The 27,353-nt window shown below is 35.1% G+C and overlaps 1 protein-coding gene and 1 long non-coding RNA gene across 2 annotated transcripts; one reads left to right on the plus strand and one right to left on the minus strand.

The window, feature by feature from the left end:
• Positions 1–21,275: 21,275 nt before the first annotated feature.
• On the minus strand, positions 21,276–23,065 carry LOC127086312 (uncharacterized). The gene is made up of 2 exons (XR_007789454.1): positions 22,665–23,065; positions 21,276–21,474 (listed from the first exon to the last, which is right to left on the minus strand). It is a non-coding gene; the product is annotated as an uncharacterized LOC127086312 (long non-coding RNA).
• On the plus strand, positions 21,759–22,225 carry LOC127086311 (uncharacterized). The gene has a single exon (XM_051027058.1). The coding sequence runs from the start codon at positions 21,823–21,825 to the stop codon at positions 21,988–21,990; it is 168 nt and encodes a 55-aa protein (XP_050883015.1). The 5' UTR covers positions 21,759–21,822; the 3' UTR covers positions 21,991–22,225.
• Positions 23,066–27,353: the final 4,288 nt, after the last annotated feature.

A 27,353-nucleotide genomic window follows, 5' to 3' on the forward strand; every position in this document is an offset into this window, starting at 1 on the left:
AAGGATAACATCAATATAAATTCATAAAATAGATTGTATACAACGCAATGATCAATAAATATACATACTATCAAAGTAAACTTACATACAATTCCAACAAGAAAGGTACAAAGAGAAGAACAAAGATGAACAAGAATCTCTCCATGTGTCAAGAAAATTTATGCAAATCCCACTTCGGATCTTCAAGATTGCAACCCCTAATGTTGTTTCTAAGCTATTCTCCATAAAAAATGGTGGTGATGGAATTAGGGTTAAAAGATCCAAAAACCACACCCTAAAAATCTATGTACAAATGAATAAATAGAGCTGAAAAGTGAAATCGTGCTAAGCCCTAGCAGAGCTCGCTTAGCGCGACCACGACTCAACATGCTGACCAAAACACAGCGCGCTTAGCACGGATCAAGGGCGCTTAGTGCCATCAGCAATGCAAATTTTCCACTTCCTTGCAATCCTGTATCGTGCTTCAAGGCACGCTTATCCCAAATGACATAACTTTTATTCCCAAAATTGCAACCTTGAAACCATGCTTTTGCCTTTGATTCCAATGCTTCAATTATGCTTGAAAACCTATAAAAAGAGATGAAAACTATCAAACTAAGCGATATTTACATGATAACGCAAACTATACAATATATATACGCAAGAGTTGGGGTTTATGCATGAAAATCAATTGAAACAAGTCAATAAGTGCCAATTATTCACACACAAAATTACCACAATTTAGCACTTATCAATTACCTTAATGATCTAGTATAAGATGATGCACATAGTACCATATCTCCTAGCGATTGGAGTGTTGCACATGGCTACATCCAATGGTTTTTCAGGGTATCCCATCCTTATATGATACAAGATATTCAGGGAGTTCTACCTAGATCAGCTCATCAGGAAACACTAGAGGAGGAGCAAGCTAGGGCAAATCATGTTGTTGATGTGTTGCCTAGATGCCACTGTATCATGGATATTGGGAAGACGGGTATAGACAGATAACTCTTTCCAGATGGCTCTGAGGTTATTTACGTTCTAGATGCCATGATGGGGGAGGCACGTGAATCACTATAGGAACATGGGGGTCCGAGTCCGTCATGCACAATAGTTTATAGTATCTGTACTCTGGATTTATTATCAGTTGTATTTTATTTTGACTTATTTTGATTTCATTGTGCTCTGGATTTATTAATTTATATATGTCATTTTCATCATATTGGTTGTATGGTTTAATTTATATAAAAAAATAGTATAGTTATAACATATCGTCAAATTCATCCGAACATATATAAATAAAAGTAAAAAATTATTGTCTAATGCGGTTACAGAGATGCATCTCCATATTATATTTAGTGTGAATACGAAGATGCATCTCTGAATCAATTTATTTTTTAAAAAAAAAGGAGTTTCAGTGAGGAATGCATGGGATGTATATTGAGTTTCGGAGACGCATCTTCGGAATAATTTTTTTTAAAAAAAATCTTCGGTGCCACTCAATTTTGACGTTTTGAATGAAGCGTAAGGTGCGCTCGAGATGCTTTTCCAAAATCTGAGAGGAAATTTCAAATTTTTCATAAGATGTTTTCCCACCATTTAGAGTGTGTTTAGATGAGGTAAAATTCTAAGCAATTCAAATGATTCAATTGAAATCTATTTTTTTTTTGTTTAGATGAAGTATTAAAACAATTCATTGTTAAAATTTTGAATTTATTCATAAATTTTAAAACTTTTGGGTCAAATTTAAAGTATGAAAAATATGAACCAATTTACAACTTTTGAAAATTTGAAGGGACAAATCTGTATAATTTAAAAATTATTAGGAATTTATTTGCGATTTTTGAAAATTTTATAGGTGAATTTAAAATTTTCATAAAATATGAAGACCATCTTGCAAAATTTAAAAAATTAATAATAAACAATTTAGTATTTACATTTTATAGAGTAAAGGAGCAATTTCAAATTCTTTACTTTTTTGAATCATTTAAAATTCTTTAAATTTAACTTTAATAAAACACTTCATAAATTTACATTATTTTAACAATTCTCAATATTTTTTATTCAAATAATAAATTTTAGTCCATCCATTTTAAATTTTCTCAAAAAATTATTTTCTTTCCTTAAAATATTTCATTCCCTTAAATTTTAATTATAAAGGAGTCTTGACATCTTATGGAGTAAGAAAGCTAGCCCAATACTAAACTTTATCTCAGCCCAATACTAAACTTTATCTTGTTGAGATTATATGCTTTTTCATATCTGCCCAATTGTTGAATTTTCTATTCGGCACCCCTCATCTACTTCTTATACGTCCACATTTCTTATAAATCCCAATTTCACCACTCATATTTTTCACAATAAACATTCCAAACAAAAATCATATATTCTCAATTTTAAGGTTAAAAAATTCAAAATTTTCAATATTACACTTTTGAAAAAAGCAATATATAAGACTAATTTTAAATAAATAAATAAAGCCAATATAAGTTACCGACGCTAACTATATAATCGTCCACGCAAACTTCCATTACCATACAGAAACAAGTCATATTCAATGTAAGTGATGTGTATAGAGTGGGCAAATAATGTCGAATAAAAATGTCACATTTATTCCATCTGATCATATGATCGAAAGTGACCTTTTGGGGGGACATCTGTTAGCCTGAGATTTTCTTTACTTAGTAAGGAAAGTCAAATGAATGTTGCATTAGTGAAATGCTAAGTGTTAACATTGATGGACAGGAGTCGACAATAATTACACGTCGACTAAGACTTCCTGACTGATATCTTGAGGTGTTATTTGGAAGAATCTCAAGAGCAGATCTTGAGCTTTGGTTTGAAGGAGTCTTAGAGGCAGCCCTGGTAACCACTCGACATCATGTTGAAGAAGAGTCTTTTGACAAGCTTTAAAGAATTAGAAAATTGAGGAAACCAAAGACAGAGTCAACAACTACCTTCGACGAGCGGGAAGTTACTAGTTGTTAAGATCAGTTAGAGAACGTGGATAATGGTTTCAGCTGTTTCAAAGCCCTGAAGACGTGGAAGTACGTTGGAAGACAAGTTGCATGCATTCGAAGACGTGTCAATTCTTTAGGAGTAAACTGTCAGGAACAGTTATTTGTAGTTTAGTATATATAGTATTGCTCATATGTTGTAATCAAAGTCGCAAATCTCATATATTTTCTCTATATGACTAGATTACCCAAGCCAAAGAATGAAACAGTTTATGAGCAATTATGTGAGTCCCTGTCTTCCTTTCATTGTACTTTTTATGTTTCCTTAATTGAAACATCCTTTTATTTCGTCATTTACTGCATTTATTTAATGTTGTTTGTTTTTAACATCCTTTACTTTAGTTCAAGCTTTACCGTCTCTAAAGTTTACTTTTACACTATCCGCACCCAGACATTTGTAATCACATCGTACACATACTTTCTTGTAAAAGTTTTTGCACAAAGACATTCACGAGATTTTTCGATTTAATCTCAAAGACTTTCAAACTCGTGATTGTTCGCTAAAAACACATGCGAACAACCATACAGTTTTTATGGAGGTCCAGATGACATGTCACTACTCCCTCTTTATACACACCGTTCTTCTAGGCATGTATGGGAAGAAGCGATATCATAAATATTTAATTACTCTTTTAAACATTTGTTTTGTATAAATTGTATTGTCTAACGTTGATGTTTTTTTTTACAGTACATTGATACAACGAAATGCATTAACCATTCAAGGAAGATAGAAAAGATGTCCAAGCCAAATGAGCCTTGGTCTTAGGACATATTGGAGCTATATGGTATGAATGAATTATGTAGGACAATATATGGTTATATTGATCATGGTCTTTTGTCCGTATTTGTTGAGAGATGGCATGGAGAGACATTGTCATTTCATCTTCCCATTAGTAAGATGAGTAACACCCTTGATGATGTATCATGTCTCCTCCATCTTTCGATCACAAGAAGATTGTTGGATCACTCTACCATGCATAAATCTAAGGCACTCGACCTAAGAGTGAAAAAATTAGGAGCTAATGCGATTGAGGCCCAAAAGGAGATAAAAGACACCAGATCGAGTCATGCCAGATTTTCATTCCTTACATAAAAATATATTAACCACTTGAATGCAACTGTAGATGTTAAGTGTAACACCCTTCTAAAATACCCCAAATATTTAATTAAAATAATAAACATATATCAGAGTAATTATGCGGTTAAGGGTGTCACACAATCATTCACACCATGTTCCAAAATAACTGTCATGCTCTTTATTTAATCAATTAAACATGTGCATAAATCGCAGCGGATATAGTTCAAATTTATCAAAACATGTAACATACTACATGTAAACTGGTTCAACAATCTTCAACAATATAATTAAAAAGGTTCCCTCCCGATGTTACATCTATCAGAGCATGACCCACTAAGGAGACTACACTAGACTCCAAGCATTCGCTTCTACTCAACTCATTTCTCGTTACCTGAAAAATAGTTGTAAGGGTGAGTTCCTCAATCAATATAATAAGCATTATAGAATATAATGTCATGTTAAGTAATTTAACACATTAATCACCCTAATCACAACATACAATCAGTAACAGCACATCAGCTCACATCATACTCAACATTCCATCACATACAAGTATAATCTCAAATCATACTCTACAACAACACAAATACACGTATAATATTGGAATACATCCATTCATATTATACGCCATACATACATTATGCAATGAGACTCAACACATGCGGTACCGACTATTCTTGAACATATAGTTCAAGCTCACCGATCAAATCCAGATACGGCTACTAAGCTCACTAGTCCCACTCATTTGAGATCTAATGACTCACTCACTAATTCCTCACCATGGGAATTAGCTACAGCCCCAAAGGCTATGCTATGCACACTAATCATCTAGTATGCAAACATCAACAACAAATCCACAATGATTCACTCACTAATTCCTCACCATGGGAATTAGCTACAGCCCCAGAGGCTATGCCATGCACGCTAATCATCTGACAATGCAACATCAACAACAATTCAAGAATAGACATATGCTCACACTCTAAGCCATACAACAGTCCATTCACACATACATGCATAATATATACATTCACGTCAGTATGCATATCATCATACATCATCAACACATGTATCAACACATCATTATCATGTAAATCAATTAAACACAGTATTAGCACACTCTACTAATACCGATACTGCTCAAAACAGCGGGATATAATCCCTATTACATCATACGCCAACATAGGCCAACTCTCAATTATGTACACAACATTAAAAGGTCAATTTTTCCACTCTGCAACAGTGTTAACCGGTTAACGCCCTGGGTTAACCGGTTAACGCAGGCAAAAACACATTTTCTGGCAAAACGCAACAGCGTTAACCGGTTAACGCAGGCAAAACAACACATTTTCACCAATTATAATAGTATTAACCGGTTAACACCCTGGGTTAACCGGTTAACGCAGACAAAACAGCAGTTCCTGCGCTAACACAAGGCAGAATGCAGAATTCTCCGCATTTTCCGCCGTTGGAGGACTTCCGGACCTCCGATTCCGATTCCGTAAGAAGCTATACGTTCGGAATTTCACAACTAACCCAAACACAGATTCAATTCCAGTCTAAATACAATTTATCCAACATAATTCTTCAGCATCAACAATCCCAATTAGGGTCAAATTAACGGCTTATCACTACCCATTACATGCTAACCCATAATACCCATTAAACGACGATAAACCCCCCTTACCTGATTAATCCGGCGAATCCTTGAGCTCCAAGCTTTTCTCTCTTCAACCTTCAGCCCTTGCTCTGTCTCTTTGCCCTTTTCCTCTTTCAGCCGCTTGCTCTGTTTTCCTTTTCCCGTGAAAACCTTTTTCCAACAATTGGGACTTTTTATTATTCCCACTTATATACTCCAATAATAAAATCCAATAATATTATTCTAAAATAATAATAATAATAATCCAATTATCTAATTAAATTAATAAAATATTATTAACTTAATTTAAATAATTATCATATTATTATCGGGGTGTTACAACTCTCCCCCACTAAAAGAGTTTTCGTCCTCGAAAACATACCTCAAGCGAACAACTCTGGGTAAGACTCCTTCATCTTACTCTCCAGTTCCCAAGTCACGTTGCCACCTGCTGGTCCTCCCCAAGCTACCTTCACTAAGGCAATCTCTTTACCCCGCAACTGCTTCAACTCTCGATCCTCGTACCTCATAGGTGATGTCTCAACAGTCAGGTTATCTCTCACCTGTACATCATCTATTTGGACTACATGCGACGGATCATGAATGTACCTCCTCAACTGAGACACATGAAAAACCTCATGCAAATTCGCAAGCGACGGCGGTAAAGCGATACGATAGGCTACCTCCCCTATCCTCTCCAAAATCTGATAAGGACCAATAAATCGAGGTGTCAACTTCTTCGACTTCAAAGCTCGACCAACACCAGTTATCGGAGTAACACGAAGAAACACATGATCTCCCTCTTGGAACTCAAGTGACTTCCTCCTCTTATCATGATAACTCTTCTGACGACTCTGAGCAATCCTCATTTTCTCCTGAATCATCTTAATCTTTTCCGTAGTCTGTTGAACAATCTCCGGTCCAACCACAACACTCTCACCGGACTCATACCAACACAAAGGTGTCCGACATCTCCTACCATACAAAGCTTCAAACGGTGCCATACCAATGCTCGAATGAAAACTATTGTTGTAGGTAAACTCAATCAAAGGCAAATAACAATCCCAAGCACCTCCTTTTTCCAAAACACAAGCTCTCAAAAGATCCTCTAATGACTGAATCGTCCTCTCAGTCTGACCATCCGTCTGCGGATGATATGCAGAACTCAATCTCAGCTTAGTTCCCAAAGCCCTCTGCAAACCTTCCCAGAACTTCGATGTAAATCTAGGATCTCTGTCCGAAACAATACTCGACGGAATACCATGCAAACTTACAACCTTCTCAATATACAACTCAGCTAATCTCTCTAACGGATAATCCATTCTGATCGGAATGAAATGAGCCGATTTCGTCAATCTGTCAACAATCACCCAAATGGCTTCAAAATTCTTATTTGTCCTCGGCAAACCAGAAACAAAATCCATACTAATACTATCCCACTTCCACTCTGGAATAGCCAACGGTTGCATTAGCCCAGACGGCTTCTGATGCTCAATCTTTGACTTCTGACAAGTCAAACAGGAATAAACAAAACTCGCAATTTCTCTTTTCATTCCCGGCCACCAAAATAACTTCTTCAAATCATGATACATCTTCGTAGCTCCAGGATGAATACTCAAGCCACTACGATGTCCTTCCTCAAGAATGCTCTTCTTAAGCTCAGTAACATCCGGAATACACACCCGATTACCAAATTTCAAAACACCATTCTCATCAACTCTGAATTCACCACCTTGGCCTTGATTCACTAAGGTCAACTTATCAACCAAAAACACATCGGATTTCTGACCCTCTCTGATCTCATCCAGAATACCACTGGTTAACTTCAACATTCCCAATTTAACACTATTGTGAGTACTCTCACACACCAAACTCAAGTCTCTAAACTGCTCAATTAAATCCAATTCTCTAACCATTAACATAGACATATGTAATGATTTCCGACTCAATGCATCAGCCACTACATTTGCTTTACCCGGATGGTAATTCAAACCAAAGTCATAATCCTTCAAAAATTCTAACCATCTCCTCTGTCTCATATTCAGCTCTTTCTGATCAAACAAATACTTTAAACTCTTGTGGTCACTGAAAACCTCAAATCTCGACCCATACAAGTAATGCCTCCATAACTTCAGAACAAATACCACAGCTGCCAACTCTAAATCATGTGTCAGATAGTTCTTCTCATGAACTCTCAGTTGTCTCGAAGCATAAGCTATAACCTGCTTATTCTGCATCAACACACCACCCAAACCCAACAATGAAGCATCACAGTAAACCTCAAATGGTTCTGACGAACTCGGTAATATCAGAATAGGAGCAGTAGTCAACCTTCTCTTTAACTCTTGGAAACCTCCTTCACATTTTGAGTCCCAAACAAACGCTTGCCCCTTTCTAGTCAACATCGTCAACGGTAACGCCAACTTAGAAAATCCCTCAATGAATTTCCTATAGTAACCAGCCAAACCAAGGAAACTTCGAATCTCAGCAACAGACTTCGGAGCTTCCCACTTAGATACCGCTTCTATCTTAGAAGGATCCACAGCAACACCACCTCTTGAAATCACATGACCAAGAAAACTAACCTCTTCTAACCAAAATTCACATTTAGAGAGTTTAGCAAATAACTTCTTTTCTCGTAGGACTTCTAAAACCACTCTCAAATGCTCAGCATGCTCTTCTTCAGATTTCGAATACACCAAAATATCATCAATAAACACCACAACAAACTTATCTAGGTACGGGTGAAAAATCCTATTCATGTACTCCATGAATACTCCAGGCGCATTAGTCACACCAAAAGGCATTACAGAATACTCATAATGTCCATACCTTGTTCTGAAAGCAGTCTTCTGAATATCCTCAGTTTTCACACGTATCTGATGATACCCAGATCTCAAATCTATCTTGCTGAACACACTCGCACCAACCAACTGATCCATCAAATCATCAATCCTCGGCAAAGGATACCGATTCTTGATCGTCACTTTATTCAGTTGCCTGTAGTCCACACACAACCTCATAGTACCTTCTTTCTTCTTAACCAACAACACTGGTGCACCCCACGGTGACACACTCGGACGAATAAATTTCTTATCCAACAGATCTTCCAGCTGACTCTTCAATTCAGCTAACTCAACAGCAGACATACGGTACGGAGCCATCGATATCGGTCTAGTACCCGGTACCAAATCAATCGAGAACTCAACTTCACGTTCTGGCGGCAATTCATTCACCTCTTCCGGAAACACATCAGGAAAATCACACACCACGGCTAGATCGCCAATCACCAGTTTATCTTTAGCCTCTAAAGTCGCTAACAGCATAAACAACTCTGCCCCACCTGCTACTTCCTCATTCACCTGCCTTGCTGATAGAAACAAATCCTTACCTTCCTCAATCTCAGGAAATACCCAGTCTTATCAAAACAGTTGATATAAACTCGGTTACACACCAACCAGTTCATACCCAGAATAACATCAATCTGCACTAGTGGAAGACACACAAGGTCTATCCCAAAGTCTCTACCAAAAATACTCAAGGGACAATTCAAACAAACTGAAGTAGTAGTCACTGAACCCTTCGCAGGAGTATCAATCACCATACTTCCAAGCATCTCAGATATCTCTAACTTAAGTTTCACAGCACAATCCAAAGATATAAAGGAATGAGTAGCACCGGTGTCAATAATAGCTACAAGAGGAAAGCCATTAATATAACACGTACCTCGGATCAAACGATCATCTGCAGAAGTCTCAGAACCCGATAAAGCAAAGACTTTTCCTCCCGACTGATTCTCTTTCTTCGGCTTAGGACACTGTGGACTGATATGGCCCACCTCTCCATAGTTGAAGCAAGTTACAGTCTTCAACCGACACTCTGCAGCCAAATGACCACCTTTGCCACACTTGAAACACTTCATCTCAGCACTGGTACACTCATGGACACGATGTCCAGCCCGACCACATCTATAACACTTAGCAGGAGCACTAGAGTCTCCCCCACTAGGCCTCTTCATCCCACTCTGCTTCTGGAAACCTTTGCCAGCTGCATACGGTTTTCCACGATCATTCTGATTCTTGCCTTTTCTATCAACCCTTTGCTGATAGCTCTCTGCTCTGGCTTTGGAATCCTGTTCAAAAATCCTGCAACAGTCAACCAAGTCAGAAAACACTCTGATCCGCTGATATCCAATAGCCTGTTTGATCTCGGGACGCAACCCGTTCTCAAACTTCACACATTTCGAAAATTCTCCGGCAGCCTCATTATAAGGAGTATAATACTTTGACAGCTTTGTGAACTTAGCAGCATACTCAGTAACAGACCTGTTACCCTGCTTCAATTCCAAGAACTCTATCTCTTTCTTTCCTCTGACATCCTCTGGAAAGTACTTCCTCAGAAATCTCTCTCTGAATACAGCCCAAGTGATCTCAGCATTCCCAGCATTTTCCAACTCAGTGCGGGTAGCAACCCACCAATCATCTGCTTCTTCTGACAGCATATGCGTACCGAACCTGACCTTCTGGTTATCGGCACACTCAGTTACTCGGAAGATTCTCTCTATCTCCTTCAACCACTTCTGAGCACCATCTGGATCGTATGCTCCCTTGAACATTGGAGGATTGTTCTTCTGGAACTCACTCAGTTGACGAGCAGCTCCCATTCCCACAACATTCGGATTTCCTCCAAGTACTCCAGCTAGCATACCCAGAGCCTCAGCAATCGCAGCATCATCTCTACCTCTTCCAGCCATCTCTATTCCGAAAACCCAAACAAACTAAAACAATGAGTACTGATAGGGTCACACAACACCTATACCGTACAGGGGAAACAGAATAATTACGACTCGACTCGACCGACTATGCTCTGATACCACTAATGTAACACCCTTCTAAAATACCCCAAATATTTAATTAAAATAATAAACATATATCAGAGTAATTATGCGGTTAAGGGTGTCACACAATCATTCACACCATGTTCCAAAATAACTGTCATGCTCTTTATTTAATCAATTAAACATGTGCATAAATCGCAGCGGATATAGTTCAAATTTATCAAAACATGTAACATACTACATGTAAACTGGTTCAACAATCTTCAACAATATAATTAAAAAGGTTCCCTCCCGATGTTACATCTATCAGAGCATGACCCACTAAGGAGACTACACTAGACTCCAAACATTCGCTTCTACTCAACTCATTTCTCGTTACCTGAAAAATAGTTGTAAGGGTGAGTTCCTCAATCAATATAATAAGCATTATAGAATATAATGTCATGTTAAGTAATTTAACACATTAATCACCCTAATCACAACATACAATCAGTAACAGCACATCAGCTCACATCATACTCAACATTCCATCACATACAAGTATAATCTCAAATCATACTCTACAACAACACAAATACACGTATAATATTGGAATACATCCATTCATATTATACGCCATACATACATTATGCAATGAGACTCAACACATGCGGTACCGACTATTCTTGAACATATAGTTCAAGCTCACCGATCAAATCCAGATACGGCTACTAAGCTCACTAGTCCCACTCATTTGAGATCTAATGACTCACTCACTAATTCCTCACCATGGGAATTAGCTACAGCCCCAAAGGCTATGCTATGCACACTAATCATCTAGTATGCAAACATCAACAACAAATCCACAATGATTCACTCACTAATTCCTCACCATGGGAATTAGCTACAGCCCCAGAGGCTATGCCATGCACGCTAATCATCTGACAATGCAACATCAACAACAATTCAAGAATAGACATATGCTCACACTCTAAGCCATACAACAGTCCATTCACACATACATGCATAATATATACATTCACGTCAGTATGCATATCATCATACATCATCAACACATGTATCAACACATCATTATCATGTAAATCAATTAAACACAGTATTAGCACACTCTACTAATACCGATACTGCTCAAAACAGCGGGATATAATCCCTATTACATCATACGCCAACATAGGCCAACTCTCAATTATGTACACAACATTAAAAGGTCAATTTTTCCACTCTGCAACAGTGTTAACCGGTTAACGCCCTGGGTTAACCGGTTAACGCAGGCAAAAACACATTTTCTGGCAAAACGCAACAGCGTTAACCGGTTAACGCCCTGGGTTAACCGGTTAACGCAGGCAAAACAACACATTTTCACCAATTATAACAGTGTTAACCGGTTAACACCCTGGGTTAACCGGTTAACGCAGACAAAACAGCAGTTCCTGCGCTAACACAAGACAGAATGCAGAATTCTCCGCATTTTCCGCCGTTGGAGGACTTCCGGACCTCCGATTCCGATTCCGTAAGAAGCTATACGTTCGGAATTTCACAACTAACCCAAACACAGATTCAATTCCAGTCTAAATACAATTTATCCAACATAATTCTTCAGCATCAACAATCCCAATTAGGGTCAAATTAACGGCTTATCACTATCCATTACATGCTAACCCATAATACCCATTAAACGACGATAAACCCCCCTTACCTGATTAATCCGGCGAATCCTTGAGCTCCAAGCTTTTCTCTCTTCAACCTTCAGCCCTTGCTCTGTCTCTTTGCCCTTTTCCTCTTTCAGCCGCTTGCTCTGTTTTCCTTTTCCCGTGAAAACCTTTTTCCAACAATTGGGACTTTTTATTATTCCCACTTATATACTCCAATAATAAAATCCAATAATATTATTCTAAAATAATAATAATAATAATCCAATTATCTAATTAAATTAATAAAATATTATTAACTTAATTTAAATAATTATCATATTATTATCGGGGTGTTACATTAAGGGTGATGATTCACACTTTGCCTACCATGGTCAATGTGCATAGAAGACATATATTCAAATCTTGGTTGGCATAATCATTTTTATGGACAAAAGTGCGACCTATGTTGATGTTGTCTACCTTAAATAATTCACTAACTTGGAGCAAACTTACGATTACAATTAGGGGGCAGCTTGTTTGGTTTACCGGTGCTCCAAAGTTAGCTGAAAGTAGTAAATGGAAGTTGAGACAAATGACTGGGTGAAAATTTATATTTCAGGTAATTTATTTACATGTCATTTATTAATTTCTTACTACTTATTCTACATCCTTACTAATACATCTGAATCATTTTTAGGCATGGATCCTCCATTATTTCCTAGGTATTATTGGATAGAAATATGTTTCTAACTACACTTAAGGTTTTTCGCATGCATTCTCGATTAATCCACTTAGAGGGAATCCAAAGAATGAGTCATACAAACTTGAACTTGACTGCATTCTGGCATTTTGATCTGAATAAGGTCATACCCAATTTTCTTCATAAGAATTATTCTCTAAATTCTAAAATTGAGATGGCCATTTTGATCTGAATAAGGTCATACACAATTTTCTTCACAATAACATTGGATTTCCTTCATATCAACCTTCTTGAATTTCTTGTTATGATAGGCACCATTATTGCTTGTCACTCCTTTATTCTGTGAACTTTTGTCAGCATATTCATCATTCCACTTCTTCTCCTTCTTCTTCCATTTTTCTTTCCCTTTGTTGATCTTTAAGGCATCTTATTTTATCTTCTTGAAGAACTTGACTTGTAGGGCTTGTTTATTTATTTACTCAGAATTCCTCTACTTTAACATGATCTTATGGACCTCTAATAGTGCTTGTAAATCTTCAAAATTCACTTAGATATGTCCTTAGATTCTTAAATTGACACAACTATATGGTCAAATTTGGCAGTTAAGGCTTTCAAGACTTTGTTAACCTTTTATAATTGATTGATCTTCTCACCACATGACTTCATCTATTTGGTCAACAACACCTATCTTGAGAAGAAATCTGTAATTGTTTCACCATCATTCATCTGCGTATTCTTATATTGCTTTCTCAAATATTGCAATTTCATATTCTTTAATTTCTCATCACCTCCACACACCTTCTTGAGTGCATCCCACTCACCCGTAGTCGTTTCTCCCTCAATAACCTTCTCAAAGATATTTTGGATCTACGCATTGATGGATTAAGAATAAACCTTTCCCATCTTTATTGCTCAATTCACGATGAATAACTTTATGTGCCTCAATTGCATTGACTTCCAATGTAGAAATGTCATCATTCACGATCTTAAGAGCATCTTAAAATCTAAATATAACATTCATTTATATGCACCAACTATTTATAGTGTTCTTATTTGAATAGTGGTAGATTTGCACGGAATTAATTAGCGGTTGTACTTCCATTGCCTTTAATGGAAGTTTGGATCGAACTACTACTCTTGATACCAATTTATTTGGATAACTTGTTATCCAAGAGAATGAGCATTGAGAGAAAGAGGTCAAATTACAGAGATTTTAAGTGAAATTAAAAAAGAAAAAAATGTTTTTCTAATTAATCTTGATGAATTACAATGAGTGGCAAGAGTATTAATCTTGATGAATTACAATGAGTGGCAAGAGTTTATATCATTACAAAATCAACTAACTAACTAATTTCTAAAACTGTCACATGTGATAGTTAACTTGTGTTGCATGTCACTCAACTAACAATCAACGTTTCTATATTTTCTATATGCTAATCAAGATTTATTTTTTTTGGATGTAGCTATAAACTTTTCTCGTAAACTAAAATACATTATATAATATTTTAATTGTAAGTAAAATAATTTTATTGAAACAAATATTATCCATGTTTATCAGTTTTAAAACTATAGTAAAAAAAATTCTATAACCTTCAAATATACAAACAAATTCTTTAAATTATTTCTAAAATTAAGCTCTAATTATAAAATCACAATTTTTTTAGCTATAATTTATAATCCATTACACATAAATATTCTACAATTTATTGATAAATTTTAAATAGTTGACATTAAAGGATAACTCAATTATATACCTAAAAGATTAAAGGTATAGTGAAAGAAAAATACAAACTTAATTTGATATTAAATTCATCATTCATAAGTCACGCTTACTACATTTCTAAAAAAACAATTCAAATTGAAGAATTCCATCTTAAATCTTAATGTCAACAAAGACGATTGTTTCACAAAATGATAAATAAGTGTTCTTAAGAAATTTTGGAAAACGAAAAAAATATTAAGAAAAGACTAAAATTGTATACATTTATTTGATTTTTTTTTTTAATATAACCAAGTATTTTCATTTAATTTCTAAAATAACCATTATTTCAAATTATTTACCGAGAAAAACATGTTTCATGCACACGTCTAAAACATGCGACAGTTGGACTGACGCATGCATTTTGTCATTGAGCATAGACACCAATACCATTGGCGCATGCATGCAATAAAACCAATGTAATTGACGCATACTTACTATATGTATGTGTCATTGCATGTGGCGCATGCTATATATATATATATATATATATATATATATATATATATATATATATATATATATATATATATATATATATATATATATATATATATATATATATATATATATATATATATATATAAAATAAATAGGTAAATGAAAAATAATTATTAATATTATGATATAAAGTTAAAATACATAACAATTGACAAGAAAATCAATGACCCGTCCGATTGAAACGCTCCCCTATTCCACATCCCGGTGCGTTAGCCTGCCTTCGAGGTCTCCCACGATTTCCCTGAGGTGTTTGGGGTCTTTGAGTGATGACATGATGCAATGCTGGTTGGTGTGAAGGTCTAGTGGAAGGTCCCGCGGTATTTGATAAGTTTGTCATCATTTCTCCCCAATAGCTAGGGATGTTACCGCAAATGGCGTTCCGTAATTGAGTTTGGTGCCCATGTTGTCGTAGTTGGGTTGTTGTGGTTGGATGGTTTGTGGACGGTATGGTTCCCCGAATTAGGACATTGAATCATTTTGGAAACGAAACAATGATTCTTGTGGTGTAATAAAGTCAAACAATGGTTGGATGTTGTGGCGATGAGATGTTTGTGTTCATAAATGGGGGGATATGATGGGATGAGGTTGAATCGTATGAATCGTCCAGGCTATAGACATATATGGTGATTGTGTATGGTTGTTCGTGGTTAGGGTTTGATTCTTGGTTTTGAGTTTGGGTGTGTGATATGAATTGGTTGCGAGGTTGGGTGTTTGGTGGTTGGGTGTATATGGTAGGGCGATGGTGTAAGGTTGGTTGTTGGGTTTGGGTGGGTTGACATTGTTCTTGGACGGGGATTTGTTGTTGGGTGTTTGATGACGAAGCTCGTTGGCGTGGATCAATCAAATACCTTGGCTCAGACATAAACTGTGGCGTTGTAACCAACCTAAACCATGTCATATAATATTGAGTTGGTCTAGTACCATGTATGATTGGTTCATTTAAGATGTGTTGTCGTTGATAACTCCAATGACGATACATCTCTTTTGTGAAGTATCTCCAATCGGAATAATCCCATTGGTCATCGTTTCTTTGTTGATGCCAATCTCCCAAACACGTCAGAGGTTCTGGAATTTGTTGTTGCATGTCGAACTGCAGTTTTAAACGGTCACTCTGGTGCATCTCCATAGTAGTGAACCAGATGATTGGTATTTTTATTGTCCAAACTGCATCATCATCATGGTTAACCTGATGATCAAGATCCAAATACAGCCTCCAGATAAATTGTATAAGAATTTGACATGATTATAGGATATGTAATTGGATAATTTTTTTTAAATCAAAAGTAGAGTTGTTTAGTAGTAATACATCGTCTGGTCCAATATGGTCTAAAAGATTGTGATAGACTACTACAACGTGTTTGGGACACCTATTATAGTTCATCCCCTTAACTGACCACCTAGATCGAAAAGATTGAAAACATATTAGTTACAACTAGTTGTAGTATAAAGTCTAACAAATTAGAAGATTTAAGATAAACCTTCGTCAAATATATTTTACAATCCTTATGTGCTAGTCATGTATATTGTCCATCTCAATACATAACAAGCTTGAATTTGGGTGCAGATGAACCTTCGTCATATTCTACAATCCTTATGTGAAAATTCAAGGATCATTGAAAGAAGGAGACGAATTTCGCACAAAAGAAGATTGTGTCAGAGTCATTAAAAATTATCAAATGGGATTATCAGATGATTATAGGGTTAATCTAACTAATGCAACGAGGTATAAGATTTACTGTCGAAATGAGCTCTGCCTGTTCCGGTTGTCAGCATCTTAACAGAAGAGGAGTGATTCTTGGGAGATAGGTTCTACGGGTCTAGTTCACACATGCTTAATCACAAACCCAATGTAGGACCATCACAAACTCAACTCTCAATTAATATGCGATGGAATTTTGTCTATCATTAACGACAATCCATTGTTAAAGGTGAGTATAATAATCTCGCATATTGTTACACAATCCATTGTTAAAGGGCGATCCAAAATGCAGCGGAATTTAAAATTTCTCCTTTAATGATCCTTACGAATGAGCATGATCAGTGATATAATCGTTACCTCTTGTGGCGATCACGAACGTTGAACGATGACAACGCCTCTACTCAGTCCACACGAACGGATTCCTTCAATCTCAGCGCTAGCTGCTACGAATGAACGCTTTGAGTGAGAGAGAGAGAGAGAGAAACGAAATTGCAAGTGTGACAATGCTTCTACACAAGGGTTCTATTTATAGAACCACTTGTGTGGGCTGCAAGCTAAAAAGCTCACTCAAGTGTATATGACCCATATCTTATAATATGCCAAAATCACTTAAGCGCGTGGTACCTTACCATATTTCGTATTCTACTTAAGTACATTGTACCTTACGATGTTCTATAGTTCACTTAAGGGCACCGTACATTACAATATTCCTTAATTACTCTATCTCTCATCAATCCGTCTTTGTGTGTGACCCTATAGGTTTTCGCGGCATTAGCAATTATATTAAATCACGTATTTAACATAATAAACAGTGAGCGGTATCTAGCAACACATCACTGCTACCCAAGACACGAAAATGTCATGTGATCTGACAAATCCTTCTGTGATAATAATTATGTGTATAATTACCCTTTTGCCCTTATGTCTATATTGAACACAAGGCATAGACCGTGTCATCCTTGTCCAGTTCAATATTGGGCCCATAGACATTTATCCTGTTATGCAGGATGGGCAAATTCCATATAGGTCACTCATGTCCCTTAGCATGCTTCGTGGAGTACCCATCAACTGTCTTTATGGTCATCCAGTTACGGACAATGTTTGATCAACAATAAGGCACTCGACTCTACATCTAGGGTCCATAGTGGTTTCAGGTCGAAGGGTGGTATGCACCATTATCACCATGAGAATAACTTATGACACTTTGCATAACATTCTATATAGTATTCTCATAGCGGGTCAATCCAGTATAAATATTACTCTTAATATTCATACCTATGTTTGAGACTTGATAACTCCTTATCCATGATCCATGAGATGTGATCATCAGTCTATAAACATAATAGTCTTCATGCTTTAATATAAACATAATAGTCTTCATGCTTTAATATTATCCCACTTCACAATAAAGCTCGACTACGGATACTTTAAGAATAATGTCCTTATGTTTAATGTGATCTCATGATTAAGTCACACTTGATACATTAAATGGACTATCTATTCCAGGGACTTTATTAAACAAACATAATAAAGAAAAATCCTTTTATTATTAATAAACAATTCGATACAAGTATCAAAAGTATTGGCCTCTAGGGCTTACACCAACATGTAGGACCATCACAAACTCAACTCTCAGTTAATATGTGATGGAGTTTTGTCTATCATTAGAGACAATCCATTGTTACAGGTGAGTATAATAATCTCGCATATTGTTACACAATACAACTATACCCCATCATACAGGAAGACATGGATAGCTAGGACTAAGGCAGTAGAAAAAATGTTTGGTAATTGGGAGGAGTTATACAAAGAACTTCCAAAATACTTGGTGGCACTTAAGCATTATGCTCCAGGGACTATTGTCAATTTGGAAACGTTGTCGGCGTATACCCCAGACAAGACTTGTGTTAGTGGTAATGGTATATTCCACCGGCTCTTCTAGGCATATCAACCATGCATCAAAGGTTTTGCTTTCTATAAACCTATTATACAAATTGATGGTACATGGTTGTACGGGATATATAAAGGAACACTACTTATGGCAGTGGCACAAAATGGCAACATCGACATTTTTCCAATCGTGTTTGCACTAGTTGTAGGGGAGACTGCTTGGGCATGAAGTTTTTTCCTAAAAAATCTCTGATTGCACGTTGCTCCTGAGCTTAACTTATGTTTGATCTCAGACAAACACCCTTCAATTGTGAGTGCCTATAAAGATATTGATAATGGCTGGCAAGATCCTATTTCGATGCATGTCTACTACATTAGACATATCGCTAAAAAATTTATTCGGGAAATCAAAGACAAAACGTTGTGGAAGAAGGTTGTCAACGCATGGTATGCATTAACAAAACCTTCTTTCAAACACTACCTCTAAGATACCAGATTGTCAAACGTAGATGTAGTAAGGTGGATCGACAATATTCCATTGGAGAAGGGGACTTGGGCATACAACAACAGTCAACGATGGGGCCACATGACAATAAATCTTGTGGTATCAATGAACTTTGTCTTTAAAGGCATCTGAAACCTACCTATAACCGCTTTAGTGCAAGCAACCTATTTTATGCTAGGGGCGTTGTTTGAGATCAGACGTTCCAAATGGAGTTCGGTGTTACAATCTGAACAGTTGCTCAGTGATGCTTCAATGAAATTCATTAAAGAGGAAGCTGCCAAAGCTAACACACATGTGGTCATAGTGTTTGACCGTACTAAAGGTTTGTACAAAGTTGTTGAGTCAATGGATCACAATGAAGGCATGCCAAAGGGACATTATTGAGGGGAACTAGATAGAGGATGGTGCGATTACGGAAAGTTCCAAGCCATTGTATGCTTTGCTCTCATGTCATAGCGGTATGTTCAAAGGTTCGACAGATTCCTTCCAACTTACTATCCGATGTTTACAAAGTCATAAATCTTTGCAATGTTTACAAAGTTAGCTTTTCGGTGGTAGAAAAAGAGGATCACTGGCCTGCATATCAAGGGGATATTCTCTGGCACAATGAAATAATGCGAAGAAAGAAAAAGGGCCGCCCAAACAGTACCCGTATTTGAACCGAAATGGACACGGCGAACAAAATAGTTAGATTATGTAGTTCATATCGTCAGCCTTGTCATAATCGTACTAATTGTCCTAGTGTTGGGACAAGCACAACAAGATAATTTTAATTGTAACTCTTTTGCTTTGTATTAAAAACAACATTCATTTCATATGATAAGCAGAACAAATAGAATAATTAAACAACAACACAAAAAACTACGACAAATACAATAACATCACAAACAAATACAACACATAAATAACATAACTATGCGAATACAACCATCAAAATAATTTTGTGAGAAGTATACATCATCCTTTGAACCTCTCTGTCAGTTTTAATATTGACCCAAAAACGAACTTCTCCATTTTGTTTGAACGTCGTATCAAGCCATTGAATTCTTCTGATCCTTTCATCATCTGCAATTTCTCCATCTAACCAACGATTCAAGGTCATGTTAAGATGTTCGAACGTATCTACATTCCAAAGTAGGATCTTCATCGGAGGTTGAACTGCTGAAAAGATTAAATCGACATTTCTCTTGTGAATATAAGGACACAAGTATGAATATGAAGACAATTTAAAGAAAATTAAAGGAGATTGAAGGAAAATGGAAGGAGAGGGTAAGAATTTGTGTAAAAAATTATAGGAGGGCAATGCTGTGTATTTATAGATGGAGTGGCGGAGCAGTAGCCACATGCATTGGCGCACACATATAGTGGACTATACATGCGCCATTGCATGTGGCGGCTACACATGCATGTGTCACTCCTACTGACACATTGGCCATGGATGCATCAGTGCATGCGGCGCCAACGAATAACATTTTCATTGGATGCGCCAATGCAACTAGCGTCTAGGTTAGATGTTTTTTGAAAAGTGATTATTTTGATAAGTATTTTAAAAAAATGATTATTTAAAAATTTTAGTTAAAAACATATGTTATTTTAAAAGAAAATTCCACTTATTTATATTTCAATTTAAATTTTATTATCTTATTTTCTATTTTCATTAATCATAGATATATTATCCTTGAAACTCATATTATTTTTGTTTTCTCCTCATCTTATATTGTGCTAATTATAAAGTTTTTATATTAAACAAAATCAAAATCTATTCAAGTAAAAAAATCTTGAAAGAAAGTCGGCAACTACAAGACAATAACACTGCATAGTGTAGAAATAAAGAGTATTACCGTACTACTATTAAAGAACACAAGAGGACCATCTATTAATCAACTTGTTCAGTATTTCAGTCAAGAATGTCCTTTCTTCTTTAAAACGACGCCATGCATATAATTAAACACTTCGTTAAACATGCCACGATGTTTATTTTGGTAATTTTCTTTTACCCTAGTTACTATTTCCTACTACTATTTGATAAGCATTCCCTTCAAATAACATGGTGAATATTTTAATTCAAGATGAGTTTATTATTTAACATCTCAAAGCCAAGTTTAAGCATAGAGTTATAATACACTTCACATGCTTGAGTAATCCTTTTGGTATACAAACAAACATGGGTGCACTCTTTTCTCACTAAGCATGGCCAACATGACCCACACCACACCCTTTGTGATATCTAGATCTCCTGCAGATGTAAAAAAAACACACACAATCTCAGCCATTGATTTGAGATCAAACCTTCACTAAATTATCATCACCATTCATTTCATATATGGAAGTGTCAAAATCAATAACTACGTGACACAATTATTGTGACTTATTTTCAACATGGTCTAGCTAGCCTATAACCCCACTACCTCATATCCTCACTCAAAAGCTGGCATTATTAGACAAACGCATCTACACTGAAAGTGATTGAAAGTGGAATCCAATGAATATACAGCTTCTTACTATAATAAAAAAAAATATAAATTATTTACAAGATAAGAAGAGGACACAAAATTTAGATCTGAGCACTTTTCTTTGAGTGAAAATGAAGTTCTTGTTTCAGTGTCCTTGTTGCTCATGCTTTTGCTTCATGAAGCCAAAGGCTGGGAAAGCAAAGGTGAAAGAAGTGAGCAAGGAAGCTAAAGCAACTAAGGAAGTGAAAGAAGTGAAAGAAGCTAAGAAGGAAGAAAAGATTGAAGAAAAGAAAGAGTGACAACATGTCAAATGTAATGTAACAACTCCATTGCAAACTTTCTTTGGTTGTTTAATTTTAGTGATTATTTTCCTATGTTTGGTTATCAACAAATATTATCATTAAGCATGCACAGCAACATGTGCAATATGCTTTGTGCTTCTTGGTGTTGAGCATTGACATGCTTTTTATTATGAGTTTGAAAATGCTTCAAGTGGAAAATAAATTGCCATTTCAATAATGAATATTTCCATTATATGGTGATCTAATGTAGTCAAGCTCATTTGATATCCGTGACAAGTATGTTAGGTTTATAATGGTTACTAATTTCTACTACTTTTAACTTTTGGGATGATAATAGAAAATGGGAGATGGAACTAAATAGTTGATACATATGATACAATTTTTTTCTATTGAAGAAGAAATTATACATTCCTCTTCAAATCCACCCTCCTCTATTTAGAGGGGAAAAGTCACATTTTAATATAATAAATATTTTTAATTTTCAAAATTGATCTATTGTTAGAAAACTTAGATTTAAGAATGTGTTTCTCGCAATATATTAATAATTTATGTGTTGAATATATAAAGAATTTTGTTTTGATTTCAATTGAATTGATCTTGAAAGTTGAGTACAAAGTTTTTTTCCTAACTAGTATAATTTAACAAGTTAAATAATCGATATATATTCTTACCACTAAAAATTTGACGCTTCTCTTTATTGGGGTTCGCCGGACTTCTCATAAAATATTGGTTTTCTCCTCGCACCTTTTGCAAGATGGATTTCTTTTAAAGAGAATCGGTTTAAAGGGGGTGATTATTGATTTTAGTGGGATTTTTTGTTTGTTATGTGGGAATTTGGTTAAATTGGTCTCTCAGTTTTTGTCACTTGTGAGTTAACTTTTTCTGTGTGGTATATGATTTTATGGTGGTCAAGTATAGAGGCACTTAATCGGTTAATCCTCCTAGTGACCATATGATTTTTTTTTAGTCTTGTTTTTCTCTAGATGGTAGGGCCAAATCTAGGTGGTAGGACAAAGTCTAAGGATGATTTTGTTATGATCGGACACGTAGTATGAACTATTTAGACTATGTAGTTCAGGGGTGAACTCATACACTTACTCTAACTGGTTTTAGAACCTTATCCTCTACCTTAATCAATAACGGATCGAATATTTGTCTTGGTTAGATACTAATATGTTGTTTTTTATCTCTTAATAAATTCCAATCTCTTGAAGTTGATTCTGGCAGTATGAGATGGTATGAATCTTACGAGATTGGTCTGCTTAAACACGTTTAAGTGTCTATTTTGTTTGATTCACTCTTCTATTGATCGTAGTGTTTTTTCCGTTGAATTTTTATATATATCTTTGATAATCTTTTAGATTTTTTTTTTACTTTGAGATTATTTGTATTCTAATAGTTAATATTTTTTTTATTAATATATTATTTTATTATTAAAAAAATAGATACAATGTAGTTCTATTTTTTCTAATTAGAATAAAGGGTTAAATATGTTTGTCGTCCTTCTAAATATCTCAAATTTTATTTTTAGTCTCTCAAAATATTTTTTTCAAAGAATGGTCCTCCTAAAATTTTTCATCCATATTTTTGGTCTCTCTTGTAACTTAGTGACAGTATGAACGACAAATTATTAATTAGCAACAATTTTAGCGTTTGTTTCAGTATTAGGGACCAAAAGTGTAAATGAAATTTTTTAGAAGATCATTCTTTAAAAGAAATATTTTGAAGGACTAAAACTAAAATTTGAAATATTTAGGAGGATCACAAAAATATTTAATCCTTAGAGTAAATCGCAAATATAGCTGGTCAAGTCCTACGTACTTAAAATTTTTATACTTAACTTTTCAATAAATAAAGAAGTCACATGCAATAACTATGACATAAATCTAATAGCAAGTTCTAATAAATGGAAAATCTCCTTCTTAAGACAATTATGGAGCATTGTAGATCAGAGAATCAGATTGCAGATATAATGACGAAGGTTGTGTAGGTCGATTTGTTCAAGAGACTAAGAACAATGATGAATGTATATAACTTAGACACAATGAATCAGGTGGTGTGCTAAATATGTAATTCTTTGTGTCAACCCCTACGATATTCGACGGGTGTCGAAGAGTATTTTAGTTTGTGTCAAAATAATGTGCGGTCAAAACATAGTCTGTATTAATTGTATTTGACAGAAAGTCAAATATAGCTTATCGGAGCATGTAGTTGGAGCATGTAGTTGTCGAAGAAGTTAACATCGACAGAGCCGAAGAAGACTGCCTTAGCTTAGTTTTAGTTAAGTTAGTTATTTTATGATTACTTGGAGTGCAAGTAATCTCATCTATAAATAGGGAGGAACTTTATTTTAATTATAATATAAGTTTTGTAGTAGTATTATGTAGTTTTCAAAAATAATAATTGTGATTAACACACATTATAACAAACACTTAGCAGTTTTCACAACAATACAATCTTCTTCTTTCTCTAGAATTTCTCTTTTCTCTCATTTTCAATTGTCTCATTTTCTTCTTTCAATTCTCTGTGTAGTGTAGAATCATATTGCAACCAAAGCGTGGTTGTTTCGTCTGAGTAAAGGGTGAAGAACAAGAGGTGTGATCAATAAAAAAAATGATTCTTGTTCATAAAGATTGATTCGGTTAACTTCAAGATTGAATTTTCTCCAACATCTGGTATCTAGAGCACTGATTGTGTGATCTTTGGGACGCGTTGAATCACGATAAATCATTTGAACGACCATTTTTTAGTGAATCTTCCAATATTGAATGGTAAGAATAATGAAAATTGGTGTAAGCAGATGAATGTTGTTTTCTGTTATCAAGATCTTTGGGATCTTGTGAAGAATGGAGTAACACCAATTGGAAAGAATGCTACGGATGAACAAAGGATGCACACAAAGATTTGAAGAAGAAAGATTATAAGTCTCTTTTTTTAATCCATCAATGCGTTGATCCAGACAACTTTAAGAAAGTTGGTAGTTAGAATCATTTTAAAAGCATTGGAGGGCTGGAAGTGTAGCTGGATGGTCTTGGATTTCCATCAGACTATGCAACAACTTACAGTAAATATGTTTCAACTAATGGATTCAGGTATTGTTATATGTATTTCAAGATGATTATTCTCTAGTTTGTTTATTGGAAGGAAATGGCATGGTTCTAAAAAAATTGTATATGTACTATTCTAGAGGGATTATTGTAACTTTTGAAGTTTAGGTTTGATAACTAGATGACTTGCTTGATGCTGGCGAAGTGTCTCAACTAATACATCATATTCGGATTTTGTTGTCTGCTTTATAAATACTAATACACATATGTTATCTCTTCTACTGGTTTTTTTTTTGTTGACTTTTTTGACTTGTATTAAATATTTTGGTAAAGTTATCTGGTATTTTGCTACTTCTGTCACTAAGAAAACACTAGAGAGTGCGAGGCCCACTGACCAAACTAGATGGGAACAGGAAGAGTGGTGTCTGACAGGCAGATGGGATCTACGACGACCTCATTCGAGGTCTGGAGGATGACCTTCATGCTCCGCTAATAGTGACGACAAAAGAAACGTATGTAACGGCACATGCAATTGTGGTTGACGGAGGAACTAGGTGGATTGGCTAATCCGACGATAACGAGTCGGATGGTGTCTTTGTCGTTCTACCTAAGGTTTTGTGTTTCAGCTAGGTTTTAATACTCTTGACTGGCCCAATAATTGTGAGTTATGGTACCTTAAAGTTAGTTTTTTTAAGAATGAGTAAAAACATTTTGTAAATCATAAGATGCATGATTTTGTGAGAATACAATCCACCTGTATGGTTGAACAATATCTTTTTCGATCCAGTTAGTTTATCATTACATTAAGTTCACTCTATTACAACATTTACATAGTTGTCACATGCTAATTGGCAAGTAGATTCATTATGTTATCGGTTTGTTGAAGAAGAAAGATTATAAATCTCTTTTTTTATTTTATTTTAAAAATCCAATAAAAACTCATCTCAATTTTTAAAATATCCGATAAAATGTGTAATTTCCAACCATTTTTGAAAATTTTCATACCATATTTTTTGTTATAACTATTAGGTTTTTTTTTTTTTACAGCTTCTCTAAAGTAAAGTATTTTTACCAAATATAATTTTTGGATAGATAAATAATAAGAAAGACATTTTTGTCAATATAAAAATTCAGGGATGGCAGGTAAAATTCTCAAAGTGGAAACAAGATTTTGTATATGACTTATAATAAAAGGGAGATTTTATGACGAAATCATCTAATTGACTCCTTTGAAATAATCACTTTAATTGGCCATTAAAATAGCAAATGATGTCATGTCATCATTACAATACACGGGTGTTTGGTGAGCTTTTTTTATATGAAGTTTTTACTTATTGCATATCAATCATTCGTTAAATTCATAATAGTTTAATAATTAAAAACAACTTTTATTTAATTATCGTAAAGAAAAATAGATTTGAGAGCGACGATATGCGACATGAAGGAAGGTTGTGCAGTCGACAATCTGCACTTAAGGAATTTGATCAAATTTCCCTTAGATACATGTATTGAGAGAGGGTGAGCGTAAAAGGAAAGAAAACCTTTCCTTTCATGCTGCAAACATAACATGTTCATCTGTTCTCTCTCCCAAAACCTAACTTCGCCCTTTTTTTCCCCATATCTATGACCACTGCCGTATTCAAATTCCACAATACAAGACTTTTCTAATGAACTCAATGGTTCATCTTTTCGAGCAAAGTCGCTATCGGCCACCACCTTGTCTCCGGTCACCATGCCTCCAAACAAAGAAAATAGGTATGTTTTGTGCATCCCGTTGCGTGACCTACTTAATGAACTGGTTGAATTATTGTTTCGAACAACCTTGCCGTTGAGCACCGTTTCTCTCATTTCCGACCGCTCCGCCAATAAGTACGATGGTGGTACAAATGGTGGAATTGGATTAAAGGAGATGAATGTTCTCTTTCCGTATGCTTGTTTATTTTCTAACTTTTTTTATTTATGTATTTTGATTCAGTTCTATCATAATACAATGGCGGAAGAAGAAGATGAAATTAAGGTTACATTATGTGAGAGATTGAATATGAGAATATGAAAAGAAAATTGTTTTTATGGTTATTTTACGATGACAGACAAAAAAAGATAAATATGAGTACAAGTTGGAGAAAGAAGATGAAATTATTATTTTACTAGATTTTGATTTTCAAAATATAAAATTAAATTTTTTTAATAAATGGATTAAATATTTTTAATTTAATATATTAAAGATTTAATTACAATATTAATAAATATAAAAATACATATGCACCTCCTATACATATGCACCTCCTATATTACACTTATTTATTACATATT

This window comes from Lathyrus oleraceus, chromosome 5 (assembly GCF_024323335.1).
Source record: "Lathyrus oleraceus cultivar Zhongwan6 chromosome 5, CAAS_Psat_ZW6_1.0, whole genome shotgun sequence".
NCBI lineage: Eukaryota > Viridiplantae > Streptophyta > Magnoliopsida > Fabales > Fabaceae > Lathyrus > Lathyrus oleraceus.